Source organism: Phascolarctos cinereus, unplaced genomic scaffold (assembly GCF_003287225.1).
Source record: "Phascolarctos cinereus isolate Bilbo 61053 unplaced genomic scaffold, phaCin_HiC Scaffold_5;HRSCAF=322, whole genome shotgun sequence".
Lineage (NCBI taxonomy): Eukaryota > Metazoa > Chordata > Mammalia > Diprotodontia > Phascolarctidae > Phascolarctos > Phascolarctos cinereus.
Window position 1 is genome coordinate 411870119 of NW_027555958.1, and position 26346 is coordinate 411896464.

At 39.6% G+C, this 26346-nt stretch overlaps 1 protein-coding gene across 1 annotated transcript in view; it reads right to left on the reverse strand.

Moving 5' to 3' along the window:
* Positions 1 to 26346, reverse strand: part of PAPPA2 (pappalysin 2) — a 235783-nt gene that overhangs the window by 46218 nt on the left and 163219 nt on the right. The window contains exon 14 of the mRNA XM_078155787.1: positions 21015 to 21086. Coding sequence (XP_078011913.1) covers positions 21015 to 21086 — 72 coding nt within the window. The remainder of the gene's footprint in view (positions 1 to 21014; positions 21087 to 26346) is intronic.

The window sequence follows — 26346 nt, forward strand, 5'->3', positions numbered from 1 at the left end:
AATTAAGGATGACTGGGGAAGGTTTCTTTCAGGAATTTCAATTGAGATTTGAAGGAAGCCAGGAGAGAGGGATGAGGAATGAGAAATTTCCAGGTGTAGGATCAGTTATTGTTATTATTATTGTCACTGAATTAGATGACCACCGAGATCCTTTCCAACTGAATTTTCTTGTAGAGCTTCCTCAGGGGCTACTATCCCAGCTAGCAATTGCAATGACAAGCTGGGTCCCAAGAAAGTGGCTACTACTACTCTTAGGGGGAATACTAGGTAACCATGAGGGGCTTGGTTTCTAGTACTGTCACTCATGACCCCTCACCAGCATACTTCCCATTTATTATCAGTAGGCTTGATTAGTGTCTATCAATGGATATTTACTAGGCAGGTATAGTAAGGACAATGGGTACAAAACATCCCCCACAAACTGGGAGCACATATTCTCCTTGCACCCACAAGGTCTCTGGGCAAAGTGGATGCAAACTCATGATAAAATGGTAGTGTGGAACACACGTGGAAAATACCTGTGAAAAGGGGATACTTCTCAGCTCTTGCATAATGGAAGTACTTTTCTCCCTATGTAGAATTTTTGTGAGGGTCCCTTTAGGCATATGTTGTGCTAGACTCAGAAAGTCAGTGCCTTTCTAGGATCTATAGGCAGAACTTCTCTCTGTCATGAAGGATCACAATTCCTGAAGCTGCTACAATCTTTGGATGATTGTCTTTCCATGTTCATTTATAGGTGTTTCCTATGCCATCAGCAGTCTGGTAACCTCTAATGTAATCACTTGTGGGACTTCTAATAAGCCCTCAGGATCTGCCAAAATTTCAGTCACCTGGGGAAAGAAGTAAAAAGAGAAACTTTCTCTTCCTCTTTCAACCCAGGCAATTCCTTCCCAGGGGCTTGGCTAGAGCAACCTCCTCTTACTAGATTGATCTGCTGCTGGATTTTATGATTCTTAGCTGGCTTCCTGTTTTATACAGAGGCTCAGAGATGTGTCTGATTGTTTCAACCAATCACAAGATTCTTCATGTGCAGCCTCACTTAAAAAAATCTATTCTTTAACTTTATTCCTCTCAAATTTAAAACTTATTCCCACCTAGCCTACACCTTTAATTGATTGATTGATTCAATCAAGTTGTCTGGAGATGTTCTATGATTACATTAATTGGATTGGGAATTGACAGCCTCAACCCTCTACAATGATTCTGTGATGTAGTCTGAATATATCTGCATGCTTGTTACATTATCAACATTAGAATAGAAAGAACACGGAATTCAGAATCAGCAGTCCAGAGTTCCAGTGGATAGAAAGCTGGGCCTGGAGTCAGGAAGATTGAGTTGAAATCTAGCCTCAGCTGACCCTGAGCAAGTAAGTTGTCTAACCTCTGTCTGCCTCAGTTTCCTTATCTGAAAAATAGGATAATAATAGCATCTACCTTATAGGGTCATTGCAGAGATCAAATGAGATAATATTTGTAAAGCACTTAGCACATTGCCTGGCACATATAGGTGTTAGCTATTATTATTTATTGTTATCATTATTATTATTATTATTATTATTATTATTAATTATCCTGACTTGCTAGATGGGCAATTCACTTGACCTCGCTGAATATTAGTCACTTCACATGTAAAATGAGGATAGTGTATGTACTTCCTACCTCATGGGATTATTGTGAAGAAAGCATTTTTTAAACTATTCTTCCCATTTCTGCTTCTTAGCTTTCTGGATTTCCTGCAAACTCAGAGAAGGCCTTTCCTGGTCCTTCTTACTTCTGGCCCCTCCCCTCTAAAATGATTTTTCATTTATGCCATATTTTCCCGTATGGACATAGTTATTTCATATTATCTCCTCCATTCAAATCTCGTCTCAGATACTTAACAAGCTATGGGCTCTGGAAAAGTCACTTAACTTCTGTTTTCCTCAGTTTCCTCAACTGTGAAATAACAATATAAATAGTACCAACCTGACAAAAAGTTGTTGTGAGGATCAAATGGGATATTTGTTTTTTTTTTCCATTTTGTTTTTAGGCAATTGGGGTTAAGTGACTTGCTCGGGGTCACACAGCTAGTAAGTGTCAATGTTTGGTCTGAGGCTGTTTGGCACATAGTAGGCCCTATCTAAATATTTATTCCTACTCTTCTTCCATTAAAATGTGAGCCATACAAAAGCTAGGACTGTGTTTTTGCTTTTTTTTTTTTTTTTGGCATCCTCCATTTTCTAGCATAACCCTGTTCACATAGTCATCACTTAATAGAAACTTAGTGACTAGTAAAGTTTCAGATAAATAGGATGGACAGTCTCTTGAAGGCTATGACACTAGCTCCAGCTTGATCAGACTAACTTGCTGGGTTCAGTTTGGTAGATCTCCTCTGCATCTGTCACCTGAAGACCAGCCTAAGCTAAGTCCCAAAAGGTTCCTTACCAGGCTGTCTATTATTCATGCAGTGGAAACCAAAAATATAGCAGTTTTGAAGTCTGCCTCAGTGGACAAGACGCAATGTCCACGACAGTGAAATAATGTGTCAATTAAGAACTAAAGTAGTATAGACTGTTATTAAGGCTTAAGCTATTTTTAGACAAGAGCTGGGTATCGTTTTATTTTTGGTTATTTGTTTTTATTTCTGTCTCAGCACTTCCCTCAATGCCTTATCTATAGTATAGCAGGTGCTTTATAAACTGTGAGGAATTGAATTATCAAGCAGCTAGAAGCAATGGAACAGGGGAGAAAGGTATGTTGATAAAACATAGATTTTTCAGGCTAGCACATTTTTCCTTCTTATATTTTCCTGTCACAACTTTCCTTCTTGTAGTAAGTTGGGATGTGATGATGCTATAAAGGCAGAGTCAGAAATAGATATACTATTACCGGGAGAGAAAATGGAAAGCAAATAAATATAACCAAAGAATAAATAAATGGAGAGAAAAACAGAAATCGAGTGTCACTCACTTCAGAGAATGAGAATTTACAGGGTGAGAATTTGGCCCACACAAGAGACTCGGCCCAGAATGGAAGCAAACACCCATCTGCAAATCACACCAGGAGACTTGGTACTTCTTGGTGGGCACGTTTTATATGCATAATCTCTCATGAATGCTGTTCAGCTAGATGGGGTGTTACAATTTCCATGGTTGGGCTTTAATGCTTCATTTTTTTCTTTAAAGAAAAAAAAACAATGCTTTTTGATTTCGAAATGAAAACCTAGTTCTAATTAACAGTTGGAGTCAGATTTTCAGAGATTCCAGCTGGAACAGTAAAGCAGAACTCTGAATGGGACTCTGGGCATGTCTAAAGATATGTCCGAGTTTTCTGCTTGCTGTAAAAGCTGCCTAAAGCTGGTGGCACAAAGTGCAAACACATCTCCAGGGTATCAGGCCCTTGGTTGGCAGCAGTCTAGGGAGGTAGTGCCAGCTTGTGCCAATTTTCAATCCTTATGTTGGAGCTGAACCCAGAATTAGATGGTTGGAAGCCATTCCATCCCATCCATTGCCAACATAGATGCCCTTCTTATATGTCTAACCAACATACTATCATAATATTATACATGTTTATAATTCTTTTTCAATCCACAGGTCCCAGAGAATTTTCCAAGCAATAAAACAAAACAAAACAAAACAAAATAAATATAAAATTCAAGTCTCAAACGATCCACCCACTGAGAAGCTGGGAAAGGATCATTATGCCCAGTTTATAGATACCTAAAGTGAGGTACAGATAATGGTAACAGGTGATATTTAGAGAAGTTTTCAAAATTCTTTACGTCTCTTGTCTCATTTGTTCCTCACAGTAACTCCTTGAGGTAAGTGCTATAGGTATTATTAGCCTCATTTTAAAGATGAATGAACTGAAGCCAAGAGAAATGACTTGCCCAGGATCACACAGCTAGTTAAGTGTCTGAAGTTTGAGATTAGAGACCAGGTCTTTCTGACTCTAACTCCAGCACTGTGTTTACCCCATCAGGCTGCTTTTCAACAGAGAAGTCCAGTTATTGCTGTCTATTAAGTAACCAACAAAAACTAAATAAATATGAAGCAACAGCAAGATCAGTAACTTCCATAACTACGCAAGTGATAAAGTTAGATAGAAACATTTGGTTCTCTGTATTCAGATGTTGATAAGAGACACAACACATACAAACGCTTATCCTCAGGTGAAAAAATTTTTTGAAAGACCAATAACAATCCACCTAGTCAGACTTCTAAGCACAGTTGGGGATGTGGTAATACTATAAAATCTAGGAGTTTGGTCCAGTGAGACACTTTATGGTCTTTTAATTACCTTATCTACAAAGGACTTTGCAAATACAGGAAGATTACTATGATTGATGATGTTGGTGATGGATATATTACTATGGAGGGGGCAGAAATGGAACATCATCTGTAGAAGTCAGAAAGAGAAGAAAGGAAAGGAGAGGAGAGGAGAGGAAAGGAGAGGAGAGAGAAGCAAAGGGAAGGGAAGGGAAAGAAGAGAAAAGAAAAGAATAGGTTAAAAATTTGAACCTTTAGAAGGCAAGAAATCAGGGAGAGAAAAGAGTGAAGATTCCAAAGTCAGAGAAGGGAGTATAGGCCTGATAAGCATAGGGACAACTTCTCTAATAGCTAGTCCCTATTCTAAGAGAAATCCATTCTATTTACTTCAGAAAACTTACATTCTTGATAATTTAAGAGCCACTGGTCACAGAGATTCCTTTGAAGTGGCACTTATTAACATTCAGCCTCTTAAGGAAAAAAATCTTTTAGTCCTCTTATGAAGCTACCAACTTGCTGCTACAGGAAATGCAACTTTTTAATTTGAGGTCACTGAAGCCCCTCAGGTAGTTTTGTTTCTATTTTATCTTTCAGGTCCAGATCCCAAGAAGTATTATAAAATTCTTGTTGTTTTAACACCACTCTCCTCTCAGTAGTACAATGCATCATCCCATAATCCCATAAACAAACCTTTAGAATGGACATAGGCAATTTTATATGTTTAAACTCCAAACTCCCTCACTCACTCATAAAAGATGCCTCAAACCAAAGTCTGTTAGACAACTATACAACCCTTCCTCTTCAGTCAGGTCAAGCTTCTATCTCTCTTTCTGCTCATGGATCTTATCTCCAGATGTTTGTACTGGTCATTCTGCATCCCTAAAATGACCTGAACCTTCTCATACACTGAGTTGGTGCCTCTCATACAGTTGTAGCTACTCTGCTTTAACTCACACACACTAAGGAACTAGAAAATAAAGTGAGATGAAAAGTCCATCTCTTTCACCTTCATCTTGTTTGACACTATTTTTACTGCTCCTCAGCCACAGTACTCCAGACCTTGTCTCTGTTTTCTCCTTGGCTATTCTTCATGGCTATAATGTTCTCCCTTCTCACCTATGCCTCTGGTATATTTCACAACTCAGCTGAAAGTCTGCTTTGAGTAGGGGTCCTTTTCTAGTACCCTCATTAACTTGTCTTCCCTTTTAAGGATGTGTTCCTTCTATTCTTCATGTACTTATTTTTTTACATACTGTCTTCTCCATTGGTATGCAAGCTCTTTGAGGACAGGGACTATTTTTGTATCTATGCCTTTCTTTGTATCCACAGCACTTACCAAAATATCTAGCACACAATAAGCACTTAAATGATTGTTGATCGAGTGATGGATCTAAGGGTGTGGAACCACTGGCCTCGAGGCCACATATGGCCCTCTAGGTCCTGAAGTTTGGCCCTTTGACTGAATTCAAACTTCATAGAATAATCCTCTTAATAAAAGGATTTGTTCTGAAAAACTTGGATTCAGTCAAAAGGCTGCACCCAGGACCTAGAAGGCCACATGTGGCCTTGAGGCCAAAGGTTCCTCACCTCTGATCTAGGCTTTATCTGCCATTGAGACACTATATAAAGCAAAGGCAACATCTATTAGATACTGAGAAGACCATGGTGAAGGCAGAACCAATAGTGTCATCATCAGGAATATAAATAAAACTTAAGATGGAAAAGGGGAACAGGGAAGACCACAAGAAACCCAGAAAAATTATTCATGACATTTTGACCAGAAGGATGGAGTTGATAATTGAAGCATTGCTGGTAACTACTGCTAAATTCACTATATATATACATATATATATGTATATATATATATATACATGTATATATATATATCATATATATATACACATATATATGTATATATATATACATGTATATATATACATATATATATACATATATATGTATGTATGTATGTATACACACACACACACGTGTGTGTGTGTGTTTATATACCTTTGTCTAGGTGAATGTATCCATGTTATGAAATCACAAAGCACATGCACATCCTTTTCAGCACTAATCTTGGCTCCCAAACCCTTGGGGAGTATGGCACTCTAGACAGAGCACGGGATGTGGAGTTGGCGAATATGGGTCCAAAATCAGTGTTTGTTGCTTCCATGATCCTAGGCAAGTCATTTAAGATCTTTAAATATCTGATTCTTCATTTGTCCAAAGAGGGAACTGGAATAGATTGCCTTTAAAGTCTCTTCTAGCACTAAATCTATGTATGACCCTACATTAAAGTCCAAGTGTGGTGATTCCACTATTTTTCACCTCATTATAAATATCAGGTAAGACATAAAAGTGAGAATTATACTCACCAAAGTGTATTTAGCACTGTGATGAGGAGACCAAGCTCAGTTTGGAGAGGGCTTTTCCATGGATAATGAGGTCCTTCCCATGTTCCTATCTGATGATGACATTGTGTTGGTCACATCAAGGCCTGGAGCAGGTCTGTAACCACTCAAAAGAATATGGCTTTGCCCTCACACAAGAAAGACAAAGTATATGAAGATTGTCTATTGCCCATTTGGATGCAAAGTCTAGAAAGCCTGCCCATCAGTAAGTATACCTGGGATAAAGAACACAGACAGATAACAAGTTTATCTGGTACTTGAATGAAGGAGAAGGGGCTAGATTGCCTCTAAGAAATAAAAAAAAAAGTCCTTTAATGACCTCAAGCTTCAAGTGGAAATAAAGGCCTGTCTTTTAATACCAACATTCTACTTGTGTAATTGTATGACTGTCAGAGACAATAAGGTAGTCTCTGAAGAATTAAAAATGAAAATCCTTGGGGCAGCTAGGTGGTGCAGTGGATAGAGCACTGGCCCTGGATTCAGGAGGACCTGAGTTCAAATGTGGCCTCAGACACATAACACTTACTAGCTGTGTGACCCTGGGCAAGTCACTTGGCAAGCTTAGCCAAAAAAACAGAAACAAAACAAAACAAGAAGAAACAAAAAACACAAAAAACCCAACCAAATAAACAAAAACAAAAATTGGAGAAAGGATTGGAGAAGCACATGTGGGTGAGGACAGGCTACTACATATAACCAATGTGGGGCTTTGTAAAATAAGAATGAAAGATGTCATTAAGGAATTATATAATAAGAAGAAAAGATGGGTTGGTGGCATGGTAAGGGAGAGGGATAACAGATGGACAAGCAGAGTTTTCCACTGGTATTTTTATGTCAGGAGAAAGAAAGCAAGACCCTTAGCACATTAAGTGTCCCCCTTGTGATGAACTTAAGGGAAAATATAAACAAGAATCACACAGGATGGAAAAGTAGGGATTGCTGGCAATCTATCTTACTGGAGGAAACTTCCACATCAGTGGGTTCCATTTGAATATTGAAGCAATGCAGGATTTGAACAATATCCTTTCTTTTCCAATTGTTATTTGTGCAGATTAATCCTCTCCCATCCATTCCAAGATGTGGTTACTTCTGAACTTATTTTTACTCAACTTAACCCTGTTTCCAATAACTTCTTTACTTTTCCAAGATTATTCTCTTCCTTTGCTTCCAGTTGTCAGGTTCCTAAGCCTCCTTAAGTATGGCCTTATAGGAAGGAATCATCATCAAAGCAGTTTTCCTTATACATAAGCCATCCTAGATATGCTATTTACCTGAACCTTAGGGAAGCTCAACAACACAAACATATAAATGTGTGAGTGTGTATGTGTGTGTATATGCATATCTGGGGGGATTTGTATACATAGTTACATATGGTTTTATGTATAGATGTAATACGTACACACATATACATACATAAACACACATATATATGTATATGTATATATGTTGTTCTTAGTCCACAGGGACACACATAACAGAAAGAGCATTTTGTTTTGTCCTGGTCACTCATTAGAGACCCTAGAAGGCCACTATGATACTCATAAGAGAAAGAACTTCAAGAACCTTTAAATGCCTATAGTCATGCTTCTGTGCTGCATCAAAGTACTACCTGGCTCTTCCTCTCTCTTTGTCTTCATACTATATTATTATAGATGTAGGGGATGCCTGAAACAAACACCATCTATTGTTGCATCATATCCCTCTTTTCAAATATGTTGGCTTAATATAGCATCTGCATGTCCCCATAGTCTTCTGAAACAAATGCCCCCATCTGTTCTCATCATGCTTTCAAGGTCCCACTGAATTGCCTTTCCTGTTATGCTAACACCAATGTCTCACAACTTGGTTCTATGTGCAAATGTAATACTTCTCCATTCTTTTATCAAACCTTTCATGTGATGACTTAAACTCTTTCTCTCTCTCTCTCTCTCTCTCTCTCTCTCTCTCTCTCTCTCTCTCTCTCTCTCCCCCTCCCTCCATATATATATAATATATATACTATATATGTATATCTCTATCTATATACATGTGCACACATATATACACACATATATGTGTGTATATGTATATGTATATGTATATGTATATGTATATGTATATGTATATGTATATGTATATGTATATGTATATGTATATGTATATGTATATGTATATGTATATGTATATGTATATGTATATGTATATGTATATGTATATGTATATGTATATATTACACTGACCAATTTTCACCAATCCATCTAAGCACTGTGTGGTCAACTCTATAGCTATCTTTTTAATGGTGAGTGTGTCATAAACAGTTGGCTCAAAAAACTGTGTTTAATTCATAGTCATTTCTCTTCAGTCTATTTGATCCATCATTCCATCAGAGAAGAAGCATATATCCCTATTACAGAGTTTTAAAAATGCAGAAACTTGGAGATACAAAGGATAATACAGATCATCTAGCCCAGCTCCCTCATTTGACATAATGATAACAACAACAGTGATGATGATAATGATATTAAAACGTTAACGGTCACACTTTAAGGACCTAAAAGGAAGCATCCCTTGAATATTAGGCAGTGTGGTATAGCAGACTGAGAGTTAAACTTAAGAGTTAGGTGCACAACCATGGAGAAGCTATTTAGCCCCTCAATATCTTAGTCAATACACTAAGACTGCAAACTGTAGACCAGTAGTTTATTTTCAGTGGTGGAAGGGATTTCCTCACTCTGCTGAATCATGGGTCTAGAGCAACGGCAATCCCCACTCACATAGTACTTGAAGTTTCACCAAGCATTTTCCTCCCAATGATAAGATTAGATTGTAAGTTCTTTGAGGGCAGAAACAGGGTTTTTGCCTCTTTTCTGTATCTTCATCACTTAGTACAGTGCCTGGCACATAGCAGGTGCTTAATAAATGCTTATCAGTTGTTTGATAGGATAGCCATTATAATGCTCATTGAATAGATGAAGAAATGGTGGCTCCTCAAGATTAAAGTGACCTTTCTTATTTTGTAGTTAAATTTCAATACTTAAGTTTATAATGTTTCTTTTTTCTTTTCTTATTGTGTATTTAAGTTTCAGCAATAAAAAAAGCAAAAATAAAAGTGTTTAATGATTTTAAAAAAACATTAAAATGACCTGCCCACAGTCACATTTTCTACAAGAAAAGCCTGAGTTCCCTGAAAGAAAGTACTATCTGGTTCTTTCTCTTTTTAGCAGACAAAAATCCACTAAGGTGGGCTCAGAAAAATTAAACAGCTTGCCCAGGTCCCTTGACTATAATATGGCCATTCAGCTTAGAGACAAACATGTCTAAAACTCGGGTCTCTAAGATACCAAGCCCATGTGTTTTTCCTACTAGATTCAGTAGTGATTCTCTTTAAGGTGTATACAGGTTGATTTAGTGATCATTTCTTCCAGGATTTTACCTACTGTAGAAATTAAGTTTGCAGCTCTGTAATTTTCATAATTAAATCCTTTTCTTTAAACACACACTCATGCACATATGTCTAGCCACTTACACTGACTCTTTTCCAAGCATTAGACAGTTCCTTAGTCCCTTGTGGGCCTCAGAACTGTGAGCTGGTGTCCCCAGTGTGATTTATTTATTAAATAAACAATCCTTCACTGAAACTTCCTCAATTACAGCTTTGTTTCCCACCGTTTCAATGTGTCTGTGTGGATGTTTATCCTTGTCCCCAGTTAGCTTTCTTTGTAATGACAAAGATTTACAAAGCATTGACGCCTCTCCTTTGTGTGTGTATGTGTGTGTGAGAGAGCATTAGCTGTCAATCCATGTCTAATAAAAGGCACTGTTTCCCTTAAATTCTTTTGTGCTGTTGATGTGTGTCAAGCATGTTTTTTTCTCTCTTTCTCTTCAAGTCTTTTGCAATTTGCATCTCATTTCCTGCTTCAGTCTTTCTAACCTTAATCCTATGAGCCTTCACTATTTTTTTTGTATATTTCTCCTTGGTAAACTGCCCTAGCTTCCCTATAAAACACAGAAAGATGAACTGGATTCTCATTCTTCCCTATTGACCTAAAGAAGATTCCCATTTCCAATATTCTGAGTTGGAGGTCAGATCCCAGCTTCAGGATGGTAGCCAGACTTTAAGGACATAAAAGGAGGCATCCCTCAAGCAATGGTCATGACAAGCAGTGATGGAAGTATCCCACCTGACATGCATTTGTTTAGAAACACCAAAAGCTTTAAATAATTCTTTCAAAATTTTCCTGGAGGACTCATAGGCTTTTAGTAAAATACTCCCACATGTATTATGCAGGAAATAGAGACATAAAAGAGATAGATGTATAATTGCGTTCTTTTCCCAACTCTTAATGTGATGTACTTTACTACAACCCTATCCAAAAAATATGTATACTTCTTTGGTTTTTCTTTTCTCTCCATCCTCTCTTGAAGAGGAATGGAGTCAAATAGTTCTGAATGATCAAAAGACCTTTCCACAAAAAAGTATTAACAAACCTATGGGTTTTATGGGAATATATGGGGGAAAGGAATGTGAACCTGCAAAGAATGTCTTCCTTGTGGGATGGCAGAGATGGAGGTAAAGAGGCGGAACATTTCAGGAATGGGAGCCATGCAATGAAAATTCCCAGAGTTGAGTGATGTGATGTAGGAAGAATAGCAAGGAGGTCATTGTCATTGAATTGCAGAATACATGTTGGGGTGTAAGGTATAAGAAGAATGAAAAAATGGGAGATATGGGGAAAACAGTTCATGAAGGACTCTGAATGCCAAATGGGATTTTATATTTGATCAGAGAAATAATAGGAGCCACTGGAGTTTATTGAGTAAAGAGCTAGTATAATCAGACCTATGTTTTAAGAAGATCACTTTGGCAGCTAGGTGAAGTATGATTTGGACAAGGGAGAAACGTGTGGCAAGGAGACCCACCAGCAGGTTGTTGCAATAGACTAAGTGTGAGGCTATGAGGTCCTACCACAGGCAGGTAGCAGTGTCAGAGGAGAGTGGTCATATAAAAGAGACGTTACGAAGGGAACATGCCATCTCTCCCTAAACTGCACCATTTCTAAACATTTATTGTTGTCCTTAAAAACTCCAGTCCCTCAAACTCTCTGTACTTCTTGGGTCATTATCCTTACTCTGACCTCACTCCCCTGCCCCATAATGACCCTGTCATTAGTCAGTCTGATTCTGCATAATCCTTTATTCTCAAATCCATCTTCTTGTCTTATCACCATTTTTCTCTTTCCAAACCTCAGCTCGGGATTGTTCTAACCTCCGAAGTCCTCCCATTTCTACCTGCTGGAATCTCCTTTTGGAAACACTCAAAGTATGGCCTTCCAACCTCATCACTTGAAGGAAACTGCTCTCTTTTTCCTATTAATGATCTCTTAATAGATAAAGCTGATAAGTTTTGTTTTTCAAGTCTCGCTTTTTTTTTTCAACCTATCAACTGCCTAAGATGCTGCTGACCATCTTTTCCTTATAGATGTTCTCTCTTCTCTGGGCTTTGGTGAGGCTGTTCCCTCCTGGACCATTTCCTTCCTCATCAACTCTCTTGTATTTGGATATAATCTCTAAGCCAATTATTCCCAGACATATGTGTACATATGTGTGTGTGTGTGTATATATATATATATATACACACACACACATATATATATATATGTATGTATGCATGTGTGTGTATACAGATAAAGAGATAGATCTGTAACTACATACATTTTTTGTGTGTTTGTGTGTGTGTGTGTGTGTGTGTATTGGGGGTAAATATACTTACACATATAGAAGCTTAGAGGAAAAATTGGGGCTGGATATATGTGTGCATGCAAACACACATGTATATATATGCACACATATATGTGTATACATACACACATCTATACATGCATACACATACACAAACATACAAAGTTGTATGCATGCATGCATATATGTATATATTTATATCTATATCTACATATCCCCAGTCTTTCAACCTCCCATCACCAATTTCTTATTGGGCATTTCAAACTAGATGTCCCAGAGATATTTCAAAGTCAATATGACTAAAACTGAACTTATCTTTTCCCCTGACCCTCTCTTCCATATTTCCTTATTTATTTTGCAAGCACCTCTATTCTCCCAGTCTCCTAGGTTCACGATGTAGGCGTTATCTTCTCCTTGGCCCCACATATCCCACATATCTCATCCCTTGCATCCTACCCTTCTTTCCACTCACATGGCTCTCCCCTTAGTTCAGGCCTTTATTAGCTCTTGCCTAGATTATTGCAGTGGTCTCCTAATTGGTGTCCTTGCCTCATATATCTTCTCACTTTGGTCCATCCTTCACATTATTGCCAAAGTTATTCTCCTTAATTACAGATGTGACCACATAGCACCCCTGCTCAATAATATGCAATTACTTAACCAAACACAATAACGCATCTATAGTAGAGTTGTGAATCGGTACAGCCATTATGTAAAGTGTTTTGAAACATTGTCCAAAAAGTAACTAAACTGCACATGATCTTTGACCTAGTGATGCTACTACTAGGCCTATATGACAAAGAAATCAAAGAAAGAGGAAAAATTCTTCATATACAGAAATATTTATAGCAGTTTTTTTTTGAAATGACAAAGAACAGGAAACTAAGGGAGTACCTATCTGGAGAATCACAAAACAAATTATGGCATATGAATATAATGAGATACTACTGTGCTATAAGACATGATTAATGGAATCGTTTTAGAGAAAACTGAAAGACTTATTTGAACTGATTGCAAGGTGAAGTGAGCAGAATCAGGAGAACAACCTATATGATGAAATAATTGTAGAGACAAACAATGTTAAAAGACTTTAGAACTCTGATCAATTCAATGACTAATTGCGAAGCCAAAAGTATGAGTCACGCTACCTACCTCCTGATAGAGAAATGATGAACTGAGGATATAGAATGAGGCATATACTTTTTCGGACATGACTGAGGTAGGAGTTCATTTTGCTTGACTACATGTATTTTTTTAAGTGTTTTCCCTTTTTGATGCTTAGGGAGCACAGGAGGAAAGAAAATCAATTTTTATTCATTGGAAAAAAAGGAGTTTATTTTTTTTAATCCATCTGATTTATCTAACTTCTAGAACAAAACTCAAACTCCTCTATTAGCTTTTAAAATCCTTCACAAACTGGCTCCAATCTCCTTACAACATCATTGCACATTTCTCCCTTAGCAAAGTGACTGGAAGATACTAGATTCTTAATAAATGCTTGTTGTCTTGACTTGACTCATATACTCTGCAATTAAGCCAAACCGGCCTTCTCCCTGCTCTTCACACTATGTCCTATCTCTGTGTCTTTGTACTGCCTATTTATTCCCTGGGCCTGGATGGCCTTTTTCCTTGCCTCCACTTCATAGAATCTCTCTTTTCCTTTGGCTAATGACTTAATGAATTTGAAAACATTTATTAAGTTCTTTCCACATACCAAGCTGCACTGTGCTAAGTGTAGAGTACACAAATAGAAAAATCCTAGATAGTCCCTATTCCAAAAGAGTTCACATTTTAACTGGGAGAGACAATATATATACATACAAACACACACACACACACACACACACACACACACACACACACATACACACACATGCATACATACACACATGCAAATACATATGTGTATATACACACATACACATGCATGTATACATACATACATACACACATACATATACGTGTCTGTATACATACACATATATACACACACATACTTACAGGGCTACAGGGACAATAGTCTCTTTCTATACTCTTTCTCAATGAGTTCATCAGATGTCATGGGATCAGATTTTATCTCTATACAGATGACTTTTAAATCTATATCTCTAGCCCTCATGTGTCTTGGGAGGGGAAAGGAGGAGAGGGGAAGGAAGGAGAAGTATATTAATAAAATTTGTCCCATATCACAAACTGCATGCCAGCCATCTCCACCTGCATGTTTTCTAGACATCTCAAACTCAACACTTCCAAAATGGAATTCATTGTCTTCCCCAAGTCCGTCAAATCCAACCTTCCACCCAACCATTCAAGTTCCTAACTTGGAGTCAATCTCTGTTTTCTTTTCCCCTGCACCATTCAATCTATCAGCAAGTTTTGTTGATTCTTTCATATTAACTCTCTTGTTTGCAGATGCGCCAAGTACATTGCACAAAACCAGAGGTTTTGTATTATACTACAATTAAAGAAGTTTCATCTCTGAAAGCCTTCATATCTTTTGCATCTATGCCCATTTCTCCAACCATATGTCCACAACCCTACTTTAGGCCCTCATCACGTTTCTCTAGGACTGTTGCCTTTCTGGATTGGGCTCCCCCAATCTAACTTCCCTCCAATCCATCCTCTACAGTGGGGCTTCTTAAACTTTTTCCACTCATGATCCCATCAATGCTTCTTAAACTGTGGGTCACAACCCCATATGGAGTCACAACCTGAGGGCTACTAAACTGATAAACCTAAATCAAAGGTCTGACCATATCGCTTTCCTGCCAAAGAAACATCAGTGCTTCCCTATTTGCTTCTGGCATAAAACACACAAAACTCCTATTTGACATTTAAAGTCTTTTACCATCTGACTCCAAGCTATCTTTCCAAAATTTATATTACTTTCTCTCTCCCTCAGGTACTCCATGTTCCAGACAGACTGGCCTTCTTGCTATCCTTTGGACAGGATGTTGCATTTCCCACCTTCCCATCTTCCTACAGTCTGTCCTCCATGCCTAGAAGGCTCTCATTTCAGTAAAGATTCAGTTCAGGTGTCATTTCCTGTCCAACGTCTTTTTACGATCCCCAAGTATTAGCAATCCCTCCCCAGTAGCCCTAGTGAGATTACTTTGTACTTGCTTACTATATATTTTATATTTACTGATCTAAGTACATGATAATTTCCCCAATAGAATACAAATTTTTCAAGGATGGGGCTTATTTTTGTTCGTGATTTTATGTCTTCTATACTCAGTGTGGTACCTGGACCAGAGAAATTGAATCTACCTACAATTCGAGTAGAATCAGAGCCAGGCCAGGGTATTCCTACTCATTCAGCAAAGCTTAAAACTTGAACACCCTATACCCCAATTAAAAAAATATAAAATTCACCCTCATGTGCAACTATTCTCTGAAGGCTTTGAGACTTTACTGTGATACAGAAAAGTAGACACAAAACATACATCCACACATCATGGAGAGTGGAATTTCTGCATTCAAAATTTGAATTTAGAAAAATTAAGATGAAAAAGCATCCTTAGTTGCTCATCCCTTCCTTTTCCCTTCCTCTCCCCTCCTGAAATGGAACCAGCTTGGTACAGACCAAAAACTACTAAATGTAGGAAGGAAAAGTGAGGTTGGGTCCCAGGCCATACATGAACAGACTCACTAGGTGTGTGACAACTGGCAGATCACTTAACTCTTTCGTGTTTCAGTTTCACCAACTGTAAAGTAGGATAATAATAGGAAAACTCTTAGAAAACCTCTCCCAGTTCTGCTTTTGATTCTCTGGACTTTACTATCTGTTCCCTAGGAGGCTTCTCAGGGGCTGAGGCCCCCTCTTCTGATTAGTGAGTTGCTTCCCAGAACTTCTATTGGAGGAAGTACCCATACCACAAATGCTTATTACTTTGCTGGATCTACTCTAAATTCTTTGTACACTGCCATCTTGCCCTCCTCCAATGAGTACTTTTTGGTGTTCAATTTCCTTTTATGTATATTCTTCCTTCATTAAAAATAAGCTCTCTGTTTATTATTTTTGCTTATATTTGTATTTCCAGTGCCTGGCACACAGAAAGTACTGAATAAATGTGCTCTATCTTTATCCATCTACCTATCGAAACCTCAGAGTGTTATATAAATATGGGTTATTATTAGTATGCTCTAGGTGGCCATTTAACTTGCCTACCTTTAGTTCTGGTTCTGGGCGCAAATGTGTCTAAATTTTTGCAAATAATTTATCCCATCTTTCTACCAATGGCTTGTGAGCTATGCATATCTCCATGAAATTTTAGAAGCAACCTTTGTTCCTCTTCCTCTTCCTCCTCCTCCTCCTCTTCCTCTTCCTCCTCCTCCTTCTTCTTCTCCTTGTCCTTGTCCTTGTCCTTCTTCTTCTTCTTCTTCCTCCTCCTCCTCCTCCTCTTCTTCTTCCCCTCTCTTCCTGCTCTTTCTTCTTCCTCTTTTTCTATGACTCTATCATTCCCCCCCCCAGACAAAGATAAACAGTGAGTTGAGGGAGGTTGGCCTTTGAGAGGAGGAGAGAAGTAGGGGAGAAGGAGTCATTTCTTCAGACTGGCATCTTAGACTAACTCACTGCAGCATTAATTGAATATCTGTTCCATAACTACCATTTTTAAGAAGCTTTAATACAAATGAGAGATGCAGAGGCCATGATCCCTGACCTCAAGGAGTCTATAGTAAAGTATGGAAGTTTAACATACACTTCTAAGGGAGTTGACTTGCATGTTCCCTCTAAGGTTCATTGCAGCTCTCAACCTATCATCTGAGAATTAGAGAACAGTTACAAAAAGGAGAAATGAGACTATTACATATTGGATAACTGTATAAAAATCAACCAATCAACAAGCATTTATTGAAGGCCTACTGGGGGCCAGGTACTATGCCAAGCACTGAGGTTACTAAGAAAGGCAAAAAAAAAAATAGTCCCTGCCTTCAAGGAGTTTATATACTAATGGGGGAGATAACATGTGAATAAATAGCTACGCACAAGCTACATTCAGAGTAGAAGGGATCTTAGAGGAGAAGACTCAAGTGAATGAGTTTACTGGGAAAGACCTCCTGCTGAAGGGAGAATTTGAGCTGACTTTGAAAGAGGTCAGACAGAGATTTCAGGAGACATAGGTGAGGGGAAAAGCATTCCAGGCATGGAGGACAATCAAGGCCAAGGCAAGGAGATGAAGGCATGGGGATCTTAAAGGATTACCGATTTAGAGTTGGAAGGGGCCTTTGAGGTAAATGTGGCCCTGCCCCCTCAATTTACAGATGAGGAAACTAAGACCAGAGAAGTGATGAGAGTAGCTCCAGGTCACACCTGTACTAAATAGTAGAGCCAGGGTTCAAGCCCAGCTCACCTGACTTTCCCTCTGTATCACAAAGAGGTAGAATTAGTCACTGAATGTTTTCTGGGAGAAGTAGTTCTGAATTGACTCCTGAAGGAAGTCTTGGGTATGGGTTGGCAGACTGGACAGGGAAAGGCATTCCAGGTGGAAAGGAAATGACTTGAGCCAAAGACAGGATTGACATTAAGTGAGAGGTGGGTTGAGGGCAATAAGGTGACTGACTAGTTTGGAATGCAGGGGCCATGCTGAAAAATAATAAAGGTTAAGGTTCCCTGCTGCTGCAAAGTTGAAATAACTGCTTCAAAAGGACCAGATTTCAATTTACATCCAATATTTACAAGAAAGAAAAGGAAATAAAGAAAAAGAAAGACAGAAAGAAAGAAAGAAAGAAAGAAAGAAAGAAAGAAAGAAAGAAAGAGAAAGAAAGAAAGAAAGAAGAGGGAGAGTGGAAGAAGGTGGAGAGAGGGAAAGAGGAAGGGACGGGAGAATGGGAAGGAGAGAGGGAGAGAAAGAAAGAAGGAAAAAAGAAAGATCAAAAAGGAAGGAATGTACATCAAATATTTACAAGAAAGAAGGGAAGGGAAGGGAAGGGAAGGGAAGGGAAGGGAAGGGAAGGGAAGGGAAGGGAAGGGAAGGGAAGGGAAGGGAAGGGAAGGGAAGGGAAGGGAAGGGAAGGGAAGGGAAGGGAAGGGAAGGGAAGGGAAGGGAAGGGAAGGGAAGGGAAGGGAAGGGAGGGAAGGGAAGGGAAGGAAGGGAAGGGAAGGGAAGGGAAGGGAAGGAAGGGAAGGGAAGGGAAGGGAAGGGAAGGGAAGGGAAGGGAAGGGAAGGGAAGGGAAGGGAAGGGAAGGGAAGGGAAGGGAAGGGAAATAAGTCACTTATAGAAGGCAGCATGCAAAAAAAATATCTAACTAGGGCATCCTGTACAACATTTTGTCTTGGCTTACTCCTGCACTTTCTTCCCTTCACCTTGCTTGCCTCTGTATCTGTTTTCCCTCAGTCTGACTTTGATATTATTCAGTCCTTCTTAGTATTTTTAGATTACTTTTGATGGAAAAGAAACATTTTCTTCCAAATGTTTCACTCTTCCTTTCCCTGCTTCTTATCCTCTTTCACCCCACTCTTGTCAGTATCTTTTTTTTCTTGTCCCTTACACCTATATTTCCTTCTCTCTCCATTTTCCTTTCAATCCACATGTGCCCTGATTCCCTCTCCTTCCTCCTCCCCTCCCTCTGTGTGTACTTCTCCTTCTAGCTTTCAAGTCAGCAGCCAATATCTGGTCCTTCAAAACCCGCCCTACCCAGAGGGCCCCAGACAACACTTTAGAATAATCTTACTGTCAAGAAAACTGGCTGGACTTGTTCCCAGGCAGGGAGGAGCTGCGGTTAGGGATGCACTGGCCAAGAAGCTTCTTGTCTGCCTGAGTAATGGGGTAGGGGAATGGTCAATTCTCAACCATAAGTGTAATGTCAGCAGTTCCATAGGGCAGGTGGGAAACTGTGCTGCTCAGCCTTCTGAATCCATTTCAGCAGGGGGGCAGTGTGACCTTAGTGTCTCTGGCTGCTGATCTTATGGGTACTGAGGGGTCCGAAGAGGAGAAGGACAGAACAACAACAATTAAAAAAGCATCATAGTCTTACAGTCTGGGAAAAAGCAAAAGCCCCAAACGCAGATTCTAACTCCATCTTCTGGCTTCCCTCTTTCTATCCTAATGCAGAAGGAGTAACAGAAGGGAATGCTCAACCTCTCTTTGATCTCTTCCCAGCTCACAAGTGTTTATCTCCCTCCCTCCTTGGTCCCCTACCCCAAAAGCCTTTCTCCTCCCTTCCCTCCCTACCCCCTGCCCTGGAGATGATTCACTCTTTCATTCCCTCCTCCCCACCCCACTGCCATCTGTTTTCCTAATGATGGCATCAGATGAGCTGTTTTGTTGGCCTTCACCATATAACAAAGCACCCTCCATACTAACTAAATTGTATTCCTCATTTACTCCTCTCAGCATGGTTAAAAAAATTGGTGTCTTCCCTTACCCCTCCCTTTTCATCCTCCCCCCATTATTTTCTGTCACCCTACCCCTTCACCTCACCCTCTTTCTTTGGACTCATGTGCATCACAATTTCATCAAAAAATTGGATCGAGTGAAAGAGAGATACAAATGAATAGGGGGATTTGTGGTGTGTGTGTGTGTGTGTGTGTGTGTGTGTGGTGTGTGTATTTGGCACTGGGGGGATTTGGGAGTGGGGGTGCTGGAAGACATGGCAGTCCAACTGCTCAGGCTCCAGAGAGCAAGGGTGAGCCAGGATTACCCAAGTGTTACTGCTAAGTAGCTTAATTATTCCCAGTGAGAGCTTTGGAAGACAAACCTGTTGTGGTTGAGGATGGAATAAGTAAGTATTTGTCACTGTCCAGTTCCAGAGTGGGAAGGTTTCAAGTAGGGTGGAACTCTCCCCCACTTCCCTCACATGTCAATTCTCTTTTATCACTGCCTTCTGAAGAGAGGCGCCCTCTGAAGCCTCATACCTTTTTTTTCCCCAGGGCTACTATGCCTATATTTTTCTTTGTACCCACTCCAGCCCTTATGATTCCCTACCTTATTGGGCCTCTATTGACCCTGCTGACCTAGAAAGTCAACTAGAGAATATGGGCTTGAATAGAATGTGTCTTGAGGCAACAGTGGACCAGTCTAAGCTGAACATAATACAGGTTTTGCAGTTAGAAGTCATTACCTGTAATGACCTTGATCTTATCACTAAACTTCTCTGGTCCTCAGTTCCTTGTCTATAAAATAAGGGGTTTACACTCAATGACATCTAAATTCATTTCCAGTGCTTAATCATCCACTCTCTGACCCTTCTGTGTGATTCCAGCTCTAGCCTCTAAATCATCAAGTCTATTTTCAGATGTAAAAAAAATGCTTATGGAAAAGTTCTTTTTTGTTCAACTCAGATCGTGTATATAAAGGGCTTTTCTAAGCTTAAAACACTATATAAATGTTGGTTATTATTATTATCCATAATTATTCCTTCACTGGGTCAAGACTTGATTACATTTACGAGTGAAAATTCTGCCACAGATACCCTTCAGGTACTCTTAAAGCCCTTAACCAAATTCAAATTCAAGAGATTTTACTCAAAGAAATTGCAACTTCAGAGGACCCATCACCTGATTTGTACAGGTTTCAAAGCTGTAAGAAAGAAGTGAACGAAAGGATCTTCTTCTACTGGACTAAAGAAGTATGGTGCAAATACTCACCCTTACTCTAGGTCAGGACCTAGGAGAAGAATAAACGAGCTTACCTCACATGATTGGATGCAGTGAACCAGGCTGGGATCTGGATGCCACCTTAGCCTCCCAGTACACACTATATTCTGAGAAGAAAAGGGACGGAAACAAAGTATTAGTTCAGGAGAAAGAGAAATTAAGAAGACCCATAGCATCCCTGACCTTAGGGACACTATGAGACTCATAGGTCCCTATTAGTTCAACATACCACTGCTAATTTCCCAGGACATCATCCTATTGGGAGGCAAATACCTGTTAGTAGAATGAAAAAAGAAAAGTCTCTGAATTTGCAGTCCAAGGGACTGGACTGGGATCTTGACTCGGCTTCTTACTTTCTATATGACCTTAGGCAAGTCACTGCTCTCTGGCCTCAGTTTCCTGAATAATGTGACAGGATTGGACAAGATGAACCCCAAACTCACTTCCAGCAATAAATCTATGATCCTACATTCTACCAAAGGGGCCAGAGTGATCTGAGCTTTCCTGAAATCTCCTAGCCTCATAGTATGGCCTTATAGGAAGTAATCAGGCTCTGAGTAAACACGGCTCCCTGGACCTCTGATCCTCATGATGTAAATGACTAAATAAGGAATAGAAGTCCATTGAGCTCTCGCTGTGCTCTTGTCAAAGCTATAAATCTTTCCCTTCCATAAGCCATAAAAGGGGGAACACTCATTGTTTAAGCACCTCATAAACGTAGCCCTTTGAAGCAGCTGGGGATCAGCATGACACCAAAGGAAAGCTGAAGAAGGGGGGTAGTTCACTCCTGCCCAACACCCAGTACTCCCAGATTTCAAAACATCGCTGTTGGATGCCCACGTGACTGTGTTTGCAGTCCTGTGCCCTGAGTGGAATGAAAACTCACTGTTGACATATCTAAGTACTTTTCAATATTGCTGGATTCTAAAGTTCCAGGGAACTCACTGCAGAGAAAACAGCCTGATCCAAAGCAGGAATAAAAGCTCTCTCCCCATCTGGCTACCTTCTCTAAACCCCTCCTCCCCCAGGCACCAGTACTTCAATCTCTAGTATTAGGAAGAAAGGAACAGCCTGGTGAGGTGAGACCTCTTCCTTTAAAAAAAAAGTTTATGCCTTTTAAAGTTGAAGAAATGCACTTTCGAATGCCTACACAGTGCCACAGTCAGACTATTGAGCCACACATTAGATGGCGGTTCAGCCAGGCCAGTGATCAGGATTATCACCAATTAAAACAGGACCTACCAGATTTATTTTATAAGGGGGGCAGGACCATCTCTATTACACGTATCCTAGAATCCAGGCCCCCCCTCACCATGAAATGCCTCCCTTAGACTAAACTCAGTCCTCACAACAAAATCCCAACCATTTAAACCCATTTAATTTAGAATTGTGATTGAAAACAAAGATATGGCTATAGACAATTTGGTGCTGTGAAGAGAAAAAGAAAGACAAAAGGAGTTGTGTCAACTTAGGAAAGTAAACTGCTCTGATCTGCTTTAAGAATCTTTAGATTTGAATTCTAAATCTAAAGATTTAGAATTTAGACTTAGACTCACTTTAGAATCACTCATTTATATACGAACAATTAATGCACATTAGTGATACTTGGCTAATTATTAAAGCGGGTCTATCAAGAGTCCTGCATGGCAACAGCTAGTTTGCTAGTTGTAAATAATGATGACCATTCATATATTTTAACCCGTTCTGTAATTCAGATGGGCATTTTCCCCCAAATATTCTAAATTCTGACAAATACTATATTTATGTGTTCGCATATATGTCCAGTCTCCCCCACAAGACTATAAATACCTTATGGGTCAGGATTGGTTTTCATTCATCACTGTATTCCCCTTCCCACACAGGCTTAACACACTGCTTTCCATCTAGTAAGCATTTAATAATTAGCTAGATAAAGAAATTAAAGGAATGAGATGCTTTATCTTGTTTAACAGTACTTATAGCTGAAGCTGCAAGGTATTCTGAGGAAGAGACAGGAATTAGTATGTGCTGGGGAATCAAATCACCACTAGCAACTTGTCTACAATTTCCCCTCAGATCCTGATAGAGAAAGCCTAGGATCCTGGGCCCAAGAGCCATGGGAATAGCAAGGCCAACAGACCTACTTCTAGCTCAGCACTCATAGCCATCATTGAGGAGAGAAGTCACTGTGAAGCTGGAGCCAATCTCCCTGACCGTCACAAGCAATAGCTGCTGGCCAACTGAAGTTCAGGAACCTTTGGGGTGACTGCATCCTCAGACCACCAGTTCTTCTTACATCGAGGTAACTCTTGTAGATAAGGGGCCAGCTATCCATACCAACTGATAATTTCAACTCGCAGGGCAGGCAAGCCAGTCTAGCTGAAACAGCAAGGGATGCTAAAGAAGAGACAAGAGGCAGCATGCTCCGAGAAGGTTAAACACCCATCACCATCTTGACCATCACCTCTCCTCAAACCCTGAGAAATATCCCAAGAACCTAAACCTAAGAGTATTTGGAATAGCAGCACTTCCAGCCCAATGGCAAATGGTTCAACAAAGGAAACTAATAAGAATTTATCATTGGAGATGACACTAAAGAAGAGGTTTGACCATCTGTTCTGCCTGCACCCTAAGGACCATTGGACTTTTCCATCTGACTTGCAGTCAAAACTACCCATATGTGTTGTCTTCTCTGTTAGAAAGTGAGCTCCTTGAGATCAGGGACTCCCTCACTCTTGCATTTATATGTCCAGTGCTTAGCACATACTAAGTGCTTAATAAATGCTCAATTCATAAATTCATTCATATGAAGGATATATTATCTCCAATCCCCCAGTTGTTTCATTTGTACCTCCTTCTCCATAGTCTTATTTACTGTTGTTTCTCCTTCATTTTCAAAGAGGACTAATGACATCACAAGTGAAATCTTGACTTGCACACGAATTGGATTTAAAAGAGGCAGAATTGCACAAAGTTGTCAGCTGGCTGGCAATGTCTTGGGATGTAGTGGATGACCTTAGCATCTCTGAAGTCTGACAAAGCTCTGAGCACTCCACAGTGCCTGCCTCAGCCCCATTTTTGGAACAAATCATTCTCATCCATCCATCCCACCAGGGGAAAGTCTTCACATACTTGGTGTAGACATCCCCCTAACTTGCCAATGATGGGTTTGAGGCCTGTTGGTTACCCTCAACCTGGTTTAGCCTATCTGCTGGGAGATTCTTCCAGGTGTGGCCACTGGGCATGCTCCAGCTTCTTGGAGGCACAGGTGAGAGTTGGGTGAAGGAGGACACCAAAGGTAGATGAGCAGCCCTGAAAAGGGCTCGTCAAGCCCTCACCCCCTGAACACCTCATACACCCTCCTATAATTGTATGTCCAGAACCGAGCACCAATCAGGCATCAGTCACTGTGATTTGACCACTGTGTTGAATATATTACTCTTTCTACTTCAGCTCCTTGGAGTTTCAATTATTTTCCCTGCATGGGTAAATTCATTTACATAACACCATAGAACTGGCCTTAGAAGAGATTTAGTCCCATCTCCTTTCCATACATAAGGAAACTTGGACCCAGAGAAGTTTAGTGACTTGCCTGGGGCAACATAGGTAGACTGTGGCAGAGCCAGGATCAGAAGCATTGTTCTGTGATTCTTTTTATTACCCAAACTCCTTCCCCCAAGAAGAATTTATCAAAGGCTGCCCATGTGCAAGGCATGGTAAAGAAAAACACAGAAAGTAATTATCTGCTAATTCAGTGCTACTGTCCTATGATTGTTATTGTTACTACCATCATGTCTATACTTAAGTTATTTCAGAGTATAACAAAAAGGTGATTTCAGCCAGAAATTTACAAATCATGTGCCACAGAACCCTAAGGTTTCCATTAAGCACCTCTAGAAGATCTCTAGAGAAAAAACAACACCCCACAAGAAAATAAAACATCAAAATTTGATCCTGCTAGATATTTTTAATTTTTATCAGTTTGACCACTTTTGGATATCACAGTCCATATGGTAATGGAGCTGGGGTTCCAGAACATGTAATCATCCAGTCAATCAATTAACAAACATCTATTAATCACCTACTATATGCCAGGTACTATGTTATATATTGGGTATACAAAGGCAAAAATGAACCTGCCTTCATGAACCTTACAGTGTAGATGACCTCTCTGACCACATATTAGAATGCATACACATACAAATTTCTAGATTTTAAAATCTTGACTAAGCAGGAAGAACTCTACCATTTTTATGGCACACATTAATTATATAACAGTCCCAGAATCAAAGGATCTTAGAGTTAGTCATGATTTTAAAGACTGTGAAATCTAGCAGCATCCCAAACACAGGAACTTGCTCTACAAGACTCTTTCCAAAGGACATGCAATCTCTACCCTTTCCAGTGATGGGGAGTTTGCTACTTCGTGAGGCATTCATTCCATCTTTTAGACAGATCTATTGCTATCCAGGGGCCACTAGGTATTAAAGTGGATAGAATGCTATGCCTGGAGTCAGGAAAACCTGAGTTCAAATTTGACCTCAGACACTGACTAGCTATGTGACACCTGGGCAAGTCACTTAACCCTGTTTACCTCAGTTTCCTTATCTGCAAAATGAGCTGGAGAAGGAAATGGCTTACCACTCCAGTGTCTTTGCGAAGAAAATCCCAATGGGTTCATGAAGAATCAGAAACAAATGAAAAGATTCAACAACAACACTGCTATCCATGGCTGGAAGTTTATCTTGGCTCTAGGCCCTAAGATTTGAGACAGGGCAGACAAGGGCATTAGAATCTAGGTTCATAGATTTAGAAATGGAAGAGAGACCACTGAATGAAACCTCTTTTATTGTATAGATGAGGAAAATGAGGCACAGATGTTAAGAGGCTTATGTCTCTTAAGTCTACCTCAGTTTCCTCATCTGTAAAATGGGGATAACAATGGCACTTACTTCCTCCTGTCCAGGATTGTCACTGGGATAAAATGAGATGTAATGTGTTGTGCAGACCTTTAAGCAGTATACAAATGCTAGCCATTATCATTGGCTATTTTTATATATAAGGGCATACTAAGTAATTTTATATACATTTTAATACAAAGCAATATCAAGAGGGAGAAAATGCCAACAATGGGGTGGGGGGAGAGGAGGTGTGTTATAGGAATGACCTCCAAAAGATAGTGTTACAGATAGCGGGTTTTGAGGAAATTACAAATTCTAAGAAGGGTAGGGAAGAAGAGAATAATATTTGGAGATAGAACAATTGCCCAGAGTTGTACAAAATACAATTGTACAAAACCATGGAGTCAGGAGATAGAAAGATGCGCACGTGTGTGTTCATGAAATAGTCAACTTGACAGTTTCACTGAAACCAAGAGTGCTTATAGGT